The sequence below is a fragment of the Nannospalax galili genome, unplaced genomic scaffold (assembly GCF_000622305.1).
Source record: "Nannospalax galili isolate Female #2095 unplaced genomic scaffold, S.galili_v1.0 scaffold1436, whole genome shotgun sequence".
Classification (NCBI taxonomy): Eukaryota; Metazoa; Chordata; class Mammalia; order Rodentia; family Spalacidae; genus Nannospalax; species Nannospalax galili.
Window position 1 is genome coordinate 62,890 of NW_008338997.1, and position 15,325 is coordinate 78,214.

A 15,325-nucleotide genomic window follows, 5' to 3' on the forward strand; every position below is an offset into this window, starting at 1 on the left:
TAACAGTTAGATGCCTAACATGGGTTCTGGGAATCAAACTGCAGTCCTCTGGGAGAGCAGGAAGCATTCTTAACTCTAGGCCCATATTTTAAAATTTTTATTTATTGTGGTTGGGTATGTGTGACAACTCTGTGTATGTGTATTTGTGTGTGTGTGTGTGTGTGTGTGTGTGTGTGTGTAGGTAGACAGTTAGGTAGGTCAGAGGAAACTTTGTGGAGTTTGACTCTCTCCACCTTTATGTGGGTTGTAGTGATCAAACTCAGGTTGACAGGATTATATAGGAAATTTCTTTACCTGCTGAGCCGTGTGTCTGGTCCTTTTGTTGTTTTGAGACAGAAGCTCACTATGTAGTCTTGGCTGGAGCTCATTTTGTAGACTAGGCTGGCTTCCAACTCACAGAGATCCACCAGTGTCTACCTCCTGATTGCTGGATTTAAAGGTATATACCACATGGGTTCTGTTTTATTTTTTTATGAGTGTTTTGCCTGCATTTATGTAAATGCACTTGTGTTGTGCAGTGCCTGCAGAATCCAGAGGAGGGCATCAGATCCCCTAGAACTGGAGTTAGAGATAGTTGTGGGTGCTGGCAACTGAACCAGGTCCTCTGCCAAGAACAGCCAGTGCTCTTAACCCCTAAGCCAGCTCTTGAACCCTAATTTTATTTATTTATCTTTTTGGTCTTTTTGAGACAGGGTTCTCCTGTAGCCCCAGCTATCCTGGAACTCACTATGTAGACCAGGCTGGCCTCGAACTCACCTAATTTTACTTTTTAAAAAGATTTCTCTTATGTGTGTCCCTGAGTATCTGAAAGTGTGCTCCTTGTATTCAGTGCCTGAGGAAGCCAGCAGAGGATATTGGATCCCCTGGAACTAGGGTCACTAGAACTGAACCTGGTTCATCTACAAGAGTAGCCAGTGCTCTTAACTGCTGAGCCAGTTCTCTAGCTGGTTTTTTTGTTGTTGTTGTTTTTGGTGGTTTTTGTATTTTTTTCCACATGAGATTTTCCTATGTTCCTCAGGCTAAGGAAATGATCCTCCTGTCACTGCTTCCTGAGTAGGTAGGAATACAGGTGTGTGCCACTGGTCCCAGCTTGGTTATTGTTACAATCCCAATTCTTGCTGGTTGCTGGGGCTGTAACTCAGTGCAGAGTGCTTGTCTAGCATGCATGAGGCCCAGAGTTCAATCTCCAGCACCACAGAAAAGAGAAAGAAAAGTAGTCCAGGTATTATTGGGTATGGTGGTACATACCTGGAATCCCAGGACTCAGGAGACTGAGACAAGATGATCAAGGGTGTGAAGGCAGTGTTGGGAGGTGTCTCAGTCAGTAAAGTGCTTACTATTGCAAGCACGGAAAGGTGAGTTCAATCCCTGGGTACTCACGTAAAAAGCTGGGCATGGCAGTATGCATTGGGAATTCTAGCACAGGAGGACAGAGACGGGAACCTCAGGGGCTCCCTGGCTAGTCAGCCTAGCCAAGATGGCAGCTTCTATATTTATTGAGAGGCCCTTTTGTAAAAAGGAAGCGGAAGACACCCGACATGGATCTCTGGTCTCCACGCGTACATGTACAAGGAAGAACACACACACAGACACATACACTCTCACATGTACTACATATATACCAAAAAGAAAAAAAATGTAGAGTGAGTGAAAAGGGTTGACCTGGTCTCAACATGCATGTGTGTGTACACACACACACACACACACACACACACACACACACACACAAACGCATATACACACAAAAAAGTAAAAAAAATAAATAAATAAATTGAAGAAAAAAATTCGAGTTTGCCCTGTTCACTCTGCCCGCTGTTTTCCTGGCTTCCCTGTAGGACAGTTGATCGCAGACATGTTAGTCTCAGAATTCCTTTTTGATGCTAAAAGTTGAATATGCAGAAGCTCTTCTGTCTGTGTGTTGTCTATAGAAGCCTGAGCAATATCTTTGTGCTAAAAACTAACCCTGAGCTGGGCGTGTTGGCACCCCTTCACTGAGAGCTAGAGGCTTGTGGATCTCTGTGAGATTGAGGCCAGCCTGATCTCCATAGCAAGTGCTAGGCCATCTGTGACTACAGGAAGACCCTATCTCAAAAAAGATCCCCCCCAAAACCTGGACGAAGCATGGAGGCTCATGCCTTTAATCCAAGCAGAGGCATGTGAATCTTTGAGATCTAGGCCATAGGTCTACATAGTGAGTTCCAGGCCAGCTGGAGCTATAGGGAGACCCTGTCTCAAAAAACAAAACAAAAAATATGGCTAGGGAGATGGCTCAGTAGGTAATGTGGCATGGAAGCCCGTGGACCTGAATCCAATTCACAGAAAGAACCCACTTTTTTTTTTTTTTTTTTGGTTTTTTTAAGCTAATGTTCGGTTAATTGCAACGAGCATTCCAACCCGATTTACTAAAAAGAGCCCCGTTTTTTTTTTTTTTGTTGGTCTTTTTGAGACAGGGTCTCCCTGTAGCTCCAGCTGTCCTGGAACTCACTATGTAGAGCAGGCTGGCCTTGAACTCACAGAGATCTGCCTGCCTCTGCCTCCCAAGTGCTGGGACTACAGATGTGCGCCACCACGTCCAGCTAAGAACCCACTTTTTAAAAAGCTGGGTGTGGGGCAAATACTTGTAACCCCTGCACTGGGGAGACAGAGACAGGAGAATCTCCATGGCTTGCTGGCCTGCTGGGCTCCAAATTTAATGAGGCCCTGTCTCAGAAAACAGCAGGAGGCTCCTGAAACACAACACCTAAGAATGACTTGTGTTCTCCACAAGCATATATACATATACAGTGTGTGTCCACACAAAAGAACCTAAATCCCCAAATTTAAAAACTGTATTTATCCATTTAAAAAATAAGATCATTACATGTTAATATAAATAGTTTTTTTCTTTTTTTCTCTCTTTGAGACTCTCCCGTAGCCCCAGCTGGCCTGGAACCAGCTATGTAGGTCAGGCTGATCTTGAACTCACAGAGATCCACCTGCTTCTGCCTCCCAAGAGCCGGGATTAAAGGCATGCACCAGCACACCTGGCTTACTATAGTACTTACTGCCTAACCATCTCTACATTTTTTTGCTCTTTTTGAGACAGGGTCTTCCTATAACCCCAGTTGGACTGGAACTTGCCATGTAGACCAGGCCTGTCTCTGCCTCCCCAGTGCTGGGACTAAAGGCTTATGCCACCATGCCTGGCTCCACCTCTACATTTTTATCGTGTATGTGTGTGCGTATACACACAGGTGTGGTTCTCTCTCCACTTTGTGGGTCCAGCCTTTACCTACTGAGCTGTCTGAAAAGCCTGGCTTGCTAGACAGCTGCTGGACTGTGCTTGCTGCCTTCTGCCTGTGGTATTATCAGACATGAGCAAATTAGTGATTATAAAGCTAGTCTTGACCTTGAGGGGGCCTTAGGAGTGCCCAGTTGAGAACTGCTGCTTTAATAGCCCAGGCTGACCTGGAATTCATGCTCCTGCCTCAGCTTCCTGAGGCTGGTATGACTGGTGTGGCCTTCAGTAGTCTTGTTGCAAGTCCTGAGGTTCCCAGGATACTTCCTCTGAGCCTAATCAGAGCCAATAAGGATGCTCAGCTTCTTAGTCTCTTAGAAGTGGCTCTCTGTTTGGATGTCTGACCTCTCTGCCCCATACCAAACCATTGTGGGAATTGCCAGTATCACAGTGTGGAGCCTCCTTGTAGTCCTGCCCCCTTCTTCTGCACAGATCATTGACAGCCCTGGGCTTCTGTTTCTCTGTGCATGTAGTAAGGCTGCCCCAAGGCCAACATTGGATGCTTGCCTTCCCTAAGGGGAGAGACTGGAAAGGGTTCTCCATGATGCTCTTCCCTCCTGATAGGACCTTTGTCTCCAAGCACCTTGCTTTGGCCTGCTCCTGCTCCTCTCAGCTGCTGTGGCATTTTACCTGTTTGCTTTCTTTGACTTGTGTCATTCTTGGCTAAGTGTCAGTTTCATTGGGTGACAACAGCACCCATTGCTCTGCCTTATTAGTCTAGGTGGTGTCTTGCCTCTGGCAGATCATCTTTCTCAAGTACACAACTGTGTGTGGAGGAGTCATGTTTAGTCAGTGGGCCCCTCATGTCATTTGTCCACATCCATGGTGTTTCTAGGTTCATCTCCAGCAAGTGCCAGGCAAGTCATAATATCTGAGATGTCTGAGAACAAGCTGGTTTTAGCCAGACGACCTAGGTTAAGGCCCTGGCCTCTACAGTACATGCTGGTCACACCTGTTATCTCTTCCAGGACACGTTTGACATCCGGATCCTGATGGCCAAGTCTGTTAAGTACACAGTGAACTTCTTAGAAGCCAAAGAAGGAGATTTGCATAGGTACACCCTTCCCTGTGTCCATCCTGTTGTCACAGGGCTGGAAGCTGCTGTCCTGGGGCCTGTCTCCTTAAAGCCCCTTTGGCTTCCCCAGCAAACCCATGCTTCCCCTTGCCCTTGCAGGATAGAAATCCCATTCAAGTTCCACATGCTGCATTCAGGGCTGGTCCATGGCCTGGCCTTCTGGTTTGACGTCGCTTTCATTGGATCTATGTGAGTGAGGTGATGTGGTTGCCTATTTCTGAGGTTCATTTCTGTTGTGGTCCCCAGGCCTGGCTGTATCTTAACTTCTCAGGTTTCTTTGCCCCACCCAGACCCACAGAGAGTCAAAGTCCCTGAGGGAAAAGGGTACCTGTCACTCACTACAAGGATGTCAGGGTGACTGTGGGACACTTGCTTATACATCTGGCTGTGCCTGCCTTGGGGCCAGACTTATCTTAGCCCTGGGACCACAAGGGACGTGCTAGAGAAGGCCCTTGGGAACATCTCAAGGCATGGTGGGGTGGTGGCCTAAATGGTGATGCCAATTCAGTCAACTGTGTCTTTTTGCAGAATGACAGTGTGGCTATCCACAGCGCCAACGGAGCCCCTGACCCACTGGTACCAGGTCCGGTGTCTATTTCAGTCACCACTCTTTGCCAAGGCCGGGGACACGCTCTCAGGGACATGTCTGCTTATTGCCAACAAAAGGTGCACCCTGCCACCTGGGGCTGGGTGGGGGCAGTGGCACAGGGTCCATCGCCCAGCTGCCTCACAGCCACCATCCCTATCCCCCCCAGACAGAGCTATGACATCAGTATTGTGGCCCAGGTGGACCAGACAGGCTCCAAGTCTAGTAACCTGCTGGACCTGAAGAACCCCTTCTTCAGGTAGAGGGGTTCCAGTGGGGGGTAAGGTGAGACCAGGAGCCCCGCAGCCCTGCCCACAAGTCACCTCTGCCACAGGTACACGGGCACGACACCCTCGCCCCCCCCTGGCTCGCACTACACATCTCCCTCAGAGAACATGTGGAACACAGGCAGTACCTACAATCTCAGCAGTGGGGTGGCTGTAGCCGGTGAGTCTGCGAATCTGCCTGCCCCTCCCTAGACACAGCTGGAGACCCTTGGTATCTGGTCTGCACCTCATGATCCTGGGGTATGCCCTACACCCCTGACACCCTGTTCTCTGCTTAGGGATGCCCACTGCCTATGACCTGAGCAGTGTTATTGCTGGTGGCTCTAGTGTGGGCCACAACAACCTGATTCCTTTAGGTAAGTGTCTCTTGGCATCTGGGGTATGTCAAGGGAGGACAGGGCTGCCCTGGGACTGGGGGAGGGGGGTGCTTGGCCTTCTGCCACCACTTTCGCTGTCACAATTTCCTCTTCTTGGGGACTCTAGCTGGAGCTCTGGGTGCCTCTCTGCCTCGCTCTGTCCCACTCCATCTGCCCTCCCCATGCCTGCCATGAGTGTGGAGTGGGCCAGCAGGCGGGGGGCGGTGACAGCTCCCTCCCTTCCTTCTCTCTTCCCTGTCGCTGCGCAGCCAACACAGGGATTGTCAATCACACGCACTCCCGGATGGGCTCCATAATGAGCACGGGCATTGTCCAAGGTAACAGGGTGGCGGGGCCGCGGGCGGGGGGCCTCCCGCCTCGCCTGCGCACACGCTCAAGCTACCAGGGGGGCCGGGCAGGCTCAGGGGTCACACTGGCTCCTCAGTGCCCACGGCCTGCCCCACAGGCTCCTCAGGTGCGCAGGGCAGCGGCAGTGGCTCCAGCGCCCACTACGCAGTCAACAACCAGTTCACCATGGGTGGCCCTGCCATCTCCATGGCCTCACCCATGTCCATCCCGACGAACACCATGCACTACGGGAGCTAGGTGCCTCCGGCCACAACGAGACGCCACTGTGCACTGACAGCACCAGGAAACCAAATGAAGCCCCGCCGGCCGCCCAGCTGCCCCCTTGTTCTGGAGAAGTACGATCACCTGGTCACAGCCCTCTTTGCTATGGGAACTTGGACACTTTTGTACACGATGTTGCCGCTGCCCTCAAGTACCCCCAAGCCCACCCCTCGGCTCTGTGTGCGTGTCGCTGCCATATTTTACATGAGATCCTGTCGGGACAGCCCTGTCCCATCCTCTCCACTCTGACCCGGTTTTGACATCTGCTGGAACAGGCGAGTCCACTGATAGCTGTGCCTTGGGCAGGAGGAGGCCAGCAGCAGCCAGCATGGCCAAGACAACTCCCACCTGTTCTCGGGCCTGCCCCTCCTGGGATGGCAGCATAGCCGGCTGGACCTTTTCCTTCAACTACCAGGCCACATGGTCACCATGGGCATGACATGCTGCTTTTTTTAATTTTATTTTTTTATGAAAAGAACCAGTGTCAATTCACAGACCCTCTGAGAAACCCGGCCGGCCGGGCCCAGCCAGCAACCCCTGTCCCTAGGCTGAGAGTCTTGGGGTAAGGGGTGGCCTTGCCGAGCCTTCAGGATGGGTGTGGCCCCCTCCCACCAAAGGGTTCACCTCACACTTGAATGTACAACCCACCCAGCTGTCTGCAGGCCTCCAGCCCCTGCTTCCTGCCGCTGTCCTATCCTGAGACCCTTCAGCCCCAACCCCTCCACCAAAAGCTGGTACAGGCAGCCTGGAAGAAAAGCCACCCAGGGTGCTGGAGCAGACAGAAACTTCAAGGCTCTGTCACTGAAGGTGTCTTGTCCTGGTAGCTAACATAGGCTTGTGTCCCCTCCACTTGGCTCCACTCCCTCCTCCCCCCACAGCATCCCTGGGGAGGGGCCTGACAGGGACCTCTCCCTCCAGACAGAATAGGAAAGCAAACAAGCAAGGAGGCGTGTCAGCATAGGCAGTCTCCCACTCCCACACCCTGGCATTCCCCACCTCAGAGGCCAGAGCTCAGGCTGGGCCTATACCTGTCACAGGTATCCTTGGTGGTGGCTGGGGCCACCTGTCAGGGAAATAGGGCCTGCAGGCAAGCTGGGGGACCTGTCCTGTCCCTCGGTGAAGCTCCCTGCTCAGCTGTCCCTCCCTTGCCTTTATATAAATTCTCTGGATCACCTTTGCATAGAAAATAAAGTGTTTGCTTTGTAAGAAAAGTCTGGAAAGCAGTAGAGTGGTCTCCAGGGGTCCAGGGTCCTTCAGTCTTCACAGGGAGGACAGAACAGGTATCACCTCCTTCACTTAGCCTGAAAGAGACCCTCCTAAGAGTGGGACAGGGGAAGAGGACAACCCCCTAGCCTTAGCAGAAAAGGACCCTGAAAACCCCCTCCCCTCACCTGCAGGCCTGGCCTTCCTAGGAGGTTGCTATGGACCAAGTTGGGGTGAGCAGTAGCTGGTTGTTGGGGGACAGAGATGTGCCTTGGGATGCAGGTACCACATGCTGCAAAGGCAGCGGCTGGAAGAAGTACATCTGGAGAGAGAACTTGGGGTTAAGGCATGGCCAGGCAGCAGCTTGTCCCACCCCACATCCCCACCAAGGACTCCTAGACCCCTACCTTACAGCCTAGCGCCAGAAGGGCATGGAGCAGCACCACCGTGGACAACAGTGCTGTGGCCACCGGCCTCGTGTCCTCTTGGACGACAGGCCACAGAGTGAATACTAGCCCGGCAGCTGACAAGGTCAGGGCCAGTGCTCCAAAAAGCCATTGCAGCCACTGCACTGGGATGAGCCACAGGACCTGGGGTGACAAGTGCAGTGGTGACCCATGCAGGGTGGGCCATGCAGCTCCCACCAGTCCCCAGGGCTGAGCCACACTTACCACAGTGGGGATGAAGATGAAGAGGGAGTAGCCATAGACACACACAGTCTGTAGGAAGGAGTAAGGCCCCATATGCTCCCGCATGCCCTGGCGCCACCTCAGGAAGCCCCACAGTGCCAGGGGCACCAGCCATGCATAGCAGTAGATGGTGATGCCTGCCACAGTCACTGAAACACAAGGTGGGTGGTTGCTGCATGCCCCAGGGCCCTAGTAACTAGGAGGGGAGCCCACCCATCTTGCTTACCCTTGTGGAACTGGGGGCTGTAGTGGATAGAGGGGTCCTGCCTCTGGGCCAGCACCAGAGTCAGGTTGCCAGTGACCGCCAGGACAAATGCCAGGGTGGCACAGATCCAGAAGGGGCCTGTAAGGGGGACATGGTCAATGTCCCTACTCCTGAGACAGGTGGCTATGCCCCATTTCAACTGTTTGGGGACCCCAGATCCTATCACATCAGACTCTAGGTCAGTATTGACCACGGTTGCCTCTCAGCTCATCCTGTGTTCTGGAAACACCCTACAAGTCTCTCTTTTCTGACAAAGCTCTGTAGGTATAGGAGCAGTGGGCCTTGTGCCTCTTCACTGCAGTCATCTTGTCCAGCTTGAGGGCTTGCCAATGGTTCCAGGGACCTGTACTACCTGCTCAGATTCTCCCATCATGTGGTATCCTGGGGGCCCTCTGCATTTGACCTCTTCACATCTACCCATTTCCTGGCCACTTAGGACAATTCCCTTCTGGTGGTTCACCCTGCCTGCCCTAGTCTGTGGGCACATCTTCCAAGGCACATTTTAGAACCAGCTAGTCCACCCACAGCCTCTACTGTCACACCCATCCCTGCTTGCTCTTATGGCTTCTATCCTCATCCACAGAGCCAGAGGGAATGCTAAGAACACGCCAGGAACTGGGCATGGTATTACATGTCTTTAGTCCCAGCACTCAGGAGACAGAGGCGGGCATATCTCTGAGATTGAAGCCTGGTCTACAGAGTGAGTTGCAGGCCAGCCAGAGTTACAGGGAGACCCTGTCTCAAAACACACTCAGATCCCTTCCCAGCCACTCCCTCTGCTCCACTGACCCAGGAGGCCCTGTGGCTCAGAAATACTCCAACCAGGGTGTGAGGAGCTTTCTTGGTCTCTGTCTCTCTCTGTCTCTGTCTCTGTCTCTGTCTGTCTCTCTCTCTCTCCCTCTCCCTCTCCTCTCCTCTCGACCAATGAGGCCTATTCACTTACCCTACTCAGGCCTTCCTGACCTACCTGCTCCAGGCAGTAGCTACCCTCCCTCCCTCTAAGCCAGTGTTGTGTTGCTGCTTCCCTGAACCAGTGCCAGTTTCACTTTTCATGAGTGACTATCTGGTTCTCTGCAGTACAGCAGAGCCTGGTCCAGTCCACGTTTGTTGAGTGAATATTTAATTGTGTCACATGTACACAACCTGACTCACCATATAGGTCGGGCCTATTTCGAAGATGGTGCTGTACAAAGTTATGGCCAGGGCGGGGCAGTAGTGAGCCTTTGATCCGGTCCAGGACCTGGAAAGCAAGGTCAGGGTTCAGAATGGGGGTCCTGGGGCTCTGAGAGGCATCTCCCCTGCACACTTCCACACTCTTGTCTTTGTAGCTGACCTCAACAAGCTCAGCTATACTCTCTTGGCTTCTTTTTTCTGGTCTTTTTGAGACAGGGTCTCCCTGTAGCCCCAGCTGTCCCGGAACTCACTATGTAGACCAGGCTGGCCTTGAACTCACAGAGATCTGCCTGCCTCTGCCTCCCAAGTGCTGGGATTAAAGGTGTGCGCCAGCACGCCCGGCTCCTTTTGGCTTTTTTACCAGCTGTCCCTATGGTCTATAGTCTCTTCCAGTAGCCAGCAACTGCTACACATGTCCTCTGAAGGCCTTTCCTCTTTTGCTTTTTAAATTATTTTTCTTTTATGTGTATGAGTGTTTTGCCTGCATGTATATAAATGCACCATGTGTGTGCAATACCTGCAGAGGTCAGAAGAGGGCATTGGATCTTCTGGAACTAGGGTTGTGAGTGACCATATGGGTGCTGGGAATGTAACTCGGGTTCTCTAAAAGAGCAGTTAGCCATCTCTGCAGCCCCCTCTTTTGCTGCTGGTTTTTTCTGGGCGGGGAGGTTCTTTTTCAGACAGAGTCTTACAGCTGGCCTGGAACTTACTATGTAGACCAGTCTGGCCCCAAACTCACAGAGATCTGCCTGCATCTGCCTACAAAGTGCTGGGACTAAAAGCGTGTGCCACCATTTCCGGCCTTCTTTTGCTTCTTAGAACCTCCCCTCCCTGCACCAGTAAGGACATCACTGAGTCCAGGACATTCTCCCTCCTATCCTGGCCCTAGGGCCCTAATCTGTGTTCCACATGCATGTCTGCTCATCCTACCCATTATTCTCCCCATCTAAAGCCTTTCGTGACCCCAACACCCTCAGGCTAAAACCCAAACTCTTTCCTTAATAGTGCTTACATCCAGGCCTAGTGGTGCCAAGTGTATTATTCTCCCCAGCAACACAGGAGGCTGAGACCAGAGGATCACTTGAGCCCAGTAGTTTTGTACCCTTAACTGGGCAGTGTAGCAAGACCCTGGCTTGGCAGAGGCAGAGACAGGTGGATCTCTGAGATCAAGACCAGCCTGGTCCACATAGTGAGTTCTAGGCCAGTAGGGGCTATAGGAAGGCTGTCTTAAAAAAAAACAACAAAAAAAACAACAAAAAAAAGACAGACCCTGACTTTAAAATACACACACATACATTCATCTGCACCTCCTAGCTTCTGTCTTCCTGCCTCCACCACTCTCCAACCAGATGCAGTGGCAGGAGGCCTCTGACTTTCCATACCCTTTGGTCTTCTGTATATTGCTGCTTCTGTTTTCTACCCACCTGGAAAACCCTTTTCCTCTAGGTCTCAGTAAATCTGTCCCAGAGGCTCTTCCTTCAACACTAATTCAGGTGCATTCTGTGTGCCCCCAGAGTCCCAGTCCATCATGCTCCACCACATGCACCCAGTCAATCTGGGTAAGTGCTCTTGTTCTCCCTTCTACTATCATTAGTAAGCCTGCCCTGGCCTGGTTCTCCATGCATAGTGGCTGAAGCTCAACAGCTCTGGGCCTCTGCCACCAGTGTCCCAGGCCTCACCTGGGCAGTGTCCACATCAAAGAAGCTCTGATAATAGTCAAAGGTCCAGAATCCAGGCTGAGGTTTTTCTTCCTGTAGAAGCTACAGGGCAAAGACACTTAGAAAACCTGTGCTTACAGCCAGGCTCCTCCAGGGTGAGAAAAGGGGCAGGGCATGGGACTAGGGACTCACCGCTGTCTTGTCACCCTCCTCCTGCAGCTCTTCAGCTCCATAGCTGACACTGGATCCCACAACCACAGACACATGCTCCCGGGAGGCCAGCTGATCACTTCGGATGGTGGTGACTGCATCTGGGGTCTCTGTCAGAAGATTAGTGGCTTCTTCAAATTCTGTGGGGGAAGGAATATAGGAACAGGTGTGTTTGGGAACTCCAGATAATTCCCCTTGGCCCACTAAGTACCAAGGGGTCTGTGGTCACCTCACTACCCACCCCTAAGGCAGGGTTCAATTTTCTCAGTTTTGAGGCATGGAAGGGAGGTTCCTTTCCTCCCTCTCAACATGAGGTTCAATTCAGGGATGGCTCTGGATCAAGTTCAGGGCCTCGGCAGACTGGAGGCTGTGATGTGCCTCTAAATTCACCATAAGCACAGGGTTTGTGTGCGGGATGGACCTCGGGTTTGGACCTGTGGTCAGTGTCCCAGCCTGGGAATCAGGTTCAATTTGAAAAGGAAGCCAAGGGCGGAAGTAGGTCGAGCCACATCGGGGCCCCACTCACCGTGGAAGGCCAGTTCCTCAGCCGCTGCCATGTTCCTTTCAGGGATGTCACTGCAAACATCAGTCCCACAGCCCTCCCAGGCCCGAAGCTTCCGCCCAGAGTCCTGTCCCGCAAATAACAAACACGCACGGGAGATTTCAGCTTGCGGCCGAGGCGTCGCAGGTGCAGTCCGCCGGTACACCCTGGCCCCCCTCACCAGAGCCTACCTTAGCTGGCGTGGCCGGTACTCCCTGCGCCTGCGCGGCCCGCCTACCCGTCAGCACCTACCTTATTCCCGGCAGACAGCAACATCCGGCGGCAGTTCGTCTCCCATTCTGTTCCGATGACTTCTGTGCTTGCACCACGGGTTTCCACTCGGTAAACGGACCACAGGCCGGAAGAGGATGGCGACGGCCGCTCTGAAGAGATTTTGGTCGCGCGGGCGCGGCAAAACAGGAGGAGAGGCGGGCGACGCCGCTCTGGCGGCGAAGCCAGGCTTGTGGGCGCGACTGGGTGAGTAGTGTCGCACGGCGGAGGGGTGTCCGGAGCGGCTGAATCCCTGTCACAACGGCATTTCTTTCCCGGCCAGGCACCTGGGCGCGCGCGCTGCTCCAGGACTATGCCGAGGCTTGCGGGGACGCGGCGGCGGCGGCACGAGCCCGGCCGGGCCGCGCGTCCGTGTACCTGGGGCTGCTGGGCGGCGCGGCGGCGTGCTGCGCGCTGGCCCCGAGCGAGGCTGCCTTCGAGGAGGCCCTGCTGGATGCGTCGGGGTCGCTTTTACTGCTGGCACCCGCCACGCGCAACCGCCAGTCCGAAGCGTTCGTGCAGCGGCTGCTGTGGCTGCGGGGCCGCAGTCGCCTGCGCCACGTAAACCTGGGGCTCTGCTCGCTGCTGTACGAGGCGCCCTTCGACGCCCAAGCCAGCCTCTATCAGGCCCGCTGCCGCTATCTGCAGCCTCGCTGGATCGACTTCCCCGGCCGGATCCTCGATGTGGGCTTCGTGGGCCGCTGGTGGATACTGGCCAAGCGCATGCACGACTGCGACATCAACGACGACGAGTTCCTCCACCTGCCAGCGCACCTGCGCGTCATCGGGCCGCACCAGCTGCACTCCGACGCCAACGAGAGGCTGTTCTGCGAGAAGTACAAACCCGTGGTGCTCACGGACGATCAGGTGGACCAGGCGCTGTGGGAGGAGCAGATGTTTCAGAAGGAAAAAAAGGACAGGCTGGCCCTGAGTGAGGCCGACTCGCTGGTGCAGGCCGAGGTGGCCAGGTGAAATCCAGGGAAGCTCCCCACCCCATCTCCCCTTTTTATCCCCTCACACTATCTGCCTGGCAGGATGTAATTGGTGGTGCTGAGATCGAAGTCATGGCACGTCCTGATTTACCTGTATGGGTTTGGGAAGCCATTCTTGCTAATTGAGAGCTTTACTGGACATGGAGAAGAGGAGGAGCCAAAGGACTTAACCTGATACTATTTATTGCTGCCAGAGATGGGAATGAGCCTAATACTATTTAGCCTGTTATAGCTGGGCAATGTACCTCAGTGAGAACACTGGCTGGCTCACCTGCATGGGTTCCTCGCTTCCATACTCAGCACTGCAAAAACAAAACAAAAATGAGCCTCTTTTTTCGTTTGTTTTTTCCTTTTGAGACCAGGCTTTCCACGTAACCCAGGCTGGCCTTGAGAAGGGTTCTATTGCCCAGTGACCCCTAAGGCCCTAAGATCTTTTTTCTTTCCTTTTCTTTGGGGTTGGGGGTGGGGAGGGTTTGTTGTTGTTGTTGTTGTTGTTTTCCTTTGAGATGGGGAGGTCTCCCTGTACCAACAGCTTCCCTAGAACTCATTATGTATGTATCAGGGTGACCTCGAATCTGCTTGCCCCCCAAGTGCTGGGGTTAAAGGTATGCATCACCTTTTGTGCTCTCCTTTTTCTTTGTTGAGATATGATCTCACTATGTAGCCTTGGCTGGCCTAGAACGTGTTATGTAGACCAGGCTCACCTCAAACTCACAAATATCATCTGGCTCTGAAGTGTTTTGTTTTGGTTGTTTTGTTTTTATAACAGGGTCTTGAATAGCCCAAACCAGCCTTTGACTCACTATCTAACCAAGGAAGACCCAGAATTCCCAAACTTTCTGCCTCCACCTTCCAAGTACTGGGTGAAATATTTTTATGGTATGATCTGTTATTATTGTTGGGTCCTTTTGTGCTGGGCCCAAACCCAGGGTCTTGGACATACAAGTCAAGCACTGTGTTCCCAGCCCTCTTGTTTGCTTTTGAGTAGCATTTTTGTTTTGACTTACTTAAAATATTAGAATAAAATGATTTTGAAATTATAGTTTTGCAGGTACCCAGTATAATAATGCAGAGACATCTGGTGTAGCTTTTACCTGGCTTCTCTTAAGTGGCAACATTTTACATTACTAATAATCTGGGATTGCCTGATGTGACCATCTGGTTGTAAGAAATTTGTTCTACAAAGATTTGGGTTTACCTGTATGTGAGACCGGAGGTAGTCAGGAGGTCAAAGCACAAACCTATATGGAATTATAGATTCTATTACATTTCAGGGACCCTGAAAACAGAACTTATGGAAAGGAATAAGTTGGGATATATAGTGGATACCTGGTGAGGTTCTAGACCAGATTTTGAAGCTAAAAATTAGAAAAGCAAGATTGCCTCTGTTAGCTAGTAGGGCTGGAGCCACTTAACAGAAGAACCAGGTAATGAGGTCATCATCTGGCCCCAGAACTGTCTATTGCTGCTTGTATTATTTTTCTGTTGCTGTAGTAAAACATTATGACCAAAAGTGACTTAGGGAAGAAAGTTTATTTTGGCTTATGGTTCCAGAGGGATAAGACTCCAGAGGGATGTTGAGGCTCCCTGTAGCCCCAGTTGACCTGGAACTCACTATGTATACCAGACTGGCCTTGATCTTTTTTTAAAAAATATTTTATTACTTTTGCTTTATGTGTATGAGTGTATTGCCTGCATGTGTGTAAGTGCATCTGTGTTGTACACTGCCCTCAGTGTCAGATGAGGACATTGGATTCCCCTGGAGCTGGCGCATCGTACGATGCTGGCAATTGAACCCAGGTCCTCTGCAAGAGCAGCTAGTTTTCTTAACTGCTGAACCATCTCTCCAGCCCCTGGCCTTACAGATCTTATAAAACAAGGGACTAAAGGCATGTATCTTTTTTTTTTTTTTCTTTTTCAGAGAGGGTCTCCCTGTAGCCCCAGCTGTCCTGGAACTCACTATGTATACCAGACTGGCCTTGATCTTTTTTTAAAAAATATTTTATTACTTTTGCTTTATGTGTATGAGTGTATTGCCTGCATGTGTGTAAGTGCATCTGTGTTGTACACTGCCCTCAGTGTCAGAAGAGGACATTGGATTCCCCTGGAGCTG

The 15,325-nt window shown here is 51.9% G+C and overlaps 3 protein-coding genes across 3 annotated transcripts in view; 2 read left to right on the top strand and 1 right to left on the bottom strand.

The window, feature by feature from the left end:
• Positions 1-6,956, top strand: part of Carm1 (coactivator associated arginine methyltransferase 1) — a gene marked incomplete at its 5' end in the record, with an annotated part of 55,347 nt that extends 48,391 nt beyond the window's left edge. Inside the window, 8 exons of the mRNA XM_008833549.3 lie at positions 4,246-4,331; positions 4,452-4,541; positions 4,881-5,018; positions 5,108-5,197; positions 5,273-5,385; positions 5,504-5,581; positions 5,851-5,919; positions 6,048-6,956. Of these exons, the coding sequence (XP_008831771.2) occupies positions 4,246-4,331; positions 4,452-4,541; positions 4,881-5,018; positions 5,108-5,197; positions 5,273-5,385; positions 5,504-5,581; positions 5,851-5,919; positions 6,048-6,187 (804 nt within the window). The remainder of the gene's footprint in view (positions 1-4,245; positions 4,332-4,451; positions 4,542-4,880; positions 5,019-5,107; positions 5,198-5,272; positions 5,386-5,503; positions 5,582-5,850; positions 5,920-6,047) is intronic.
• Yipf2 (Yip1 domain family member 2) lies at positions 6,689-12,214 on the bottom strand. Its single transcript, XM_008833548.2, has 10 exons — positions 12,142-12,214; positions 11,936-12,038; positions 11,392-11,549; positions 11,221-11,301; positions 9,521-9,608; positions 8,330-8,446; positions 8,086-8,252; positions 7,822-8,004; positions 7,603-7,736; positions 6,689-7,512 (listed from the first exon to the last, which is right to left on the bottom strand). The coding sequence occupies exons 2-9, from the start codon at positions 11,964-11,966 to the stop codon at positions 7,620-7,622; spliced, it is 942 nt and encodes a 313-aa protein (XP_008831770.1). The 5' UTR covers positions 11,967-12,038; positions 12,142-12,214; the 3' UTR covers positions 6,689-7,512; positions 7,603-7,619.
• A 2-nt stretch (positions 12,215-12,216) lies between these two features.
• On the top strand, positions 12,217-14,254 carry Timm29 (translocase of inner mitochondrial membrane 29). The gene is made up of 2 exons (XM_008833546.3): positions 12,217-12,427; positions 12,504-14,254. The coding sequence occupies exons 1-2, from the start codon at positions 12,319-12,321 to the stop codon at positions 13,190-13,192; spliced, it is 798 nt and encodes a 265-aa protein (XP_008831768.1). The 5' UTR covers positions 12,217-12,318; the 3' UTR covers positions 13,193-14,254.
• Positions 14,255-15,325: the final 1,071 nt, after the last annotated feature.

Bases quoted from the DNA above. Each gene is read 5' to 3' on its own strand.
- Timm29 (XM_008833546.3), top strand. From the start codon at position 12,319: ATGGCGACGGCCGCTCTGAAGAGATTTTGGTCGCGCGGGCGCGGCAAA. The intron at 12,428-12,503 runs GTGAGTAGTGTC...TTTCCCGGCCAG, and splicing joins AGGCTTGTGGGCGCGACTGG to GCACCTGGGCGCGCGCGCTG.
- Yipf2 (XM_008833548.2), bottom strand. From the start codon at position 11,966: ATGGCAGCGGCTGAGGAACTGGCCTTCCACG. The intron at 9,609-11,220 runs GTGAGGCCTGGG...CTTGCTTTCCAG, and splicing joins TTGATGTGGACACTGCCCAG to GTCCTGGACCGGATCAAAGG. The intron at 8,253-8,329 runs GTAAGCAAGATG...CTTGTGTTTCAG, and splicing joins CAGCCCCCAGTTCCACAAGG to TGACTGTGGCAGGCATCACC.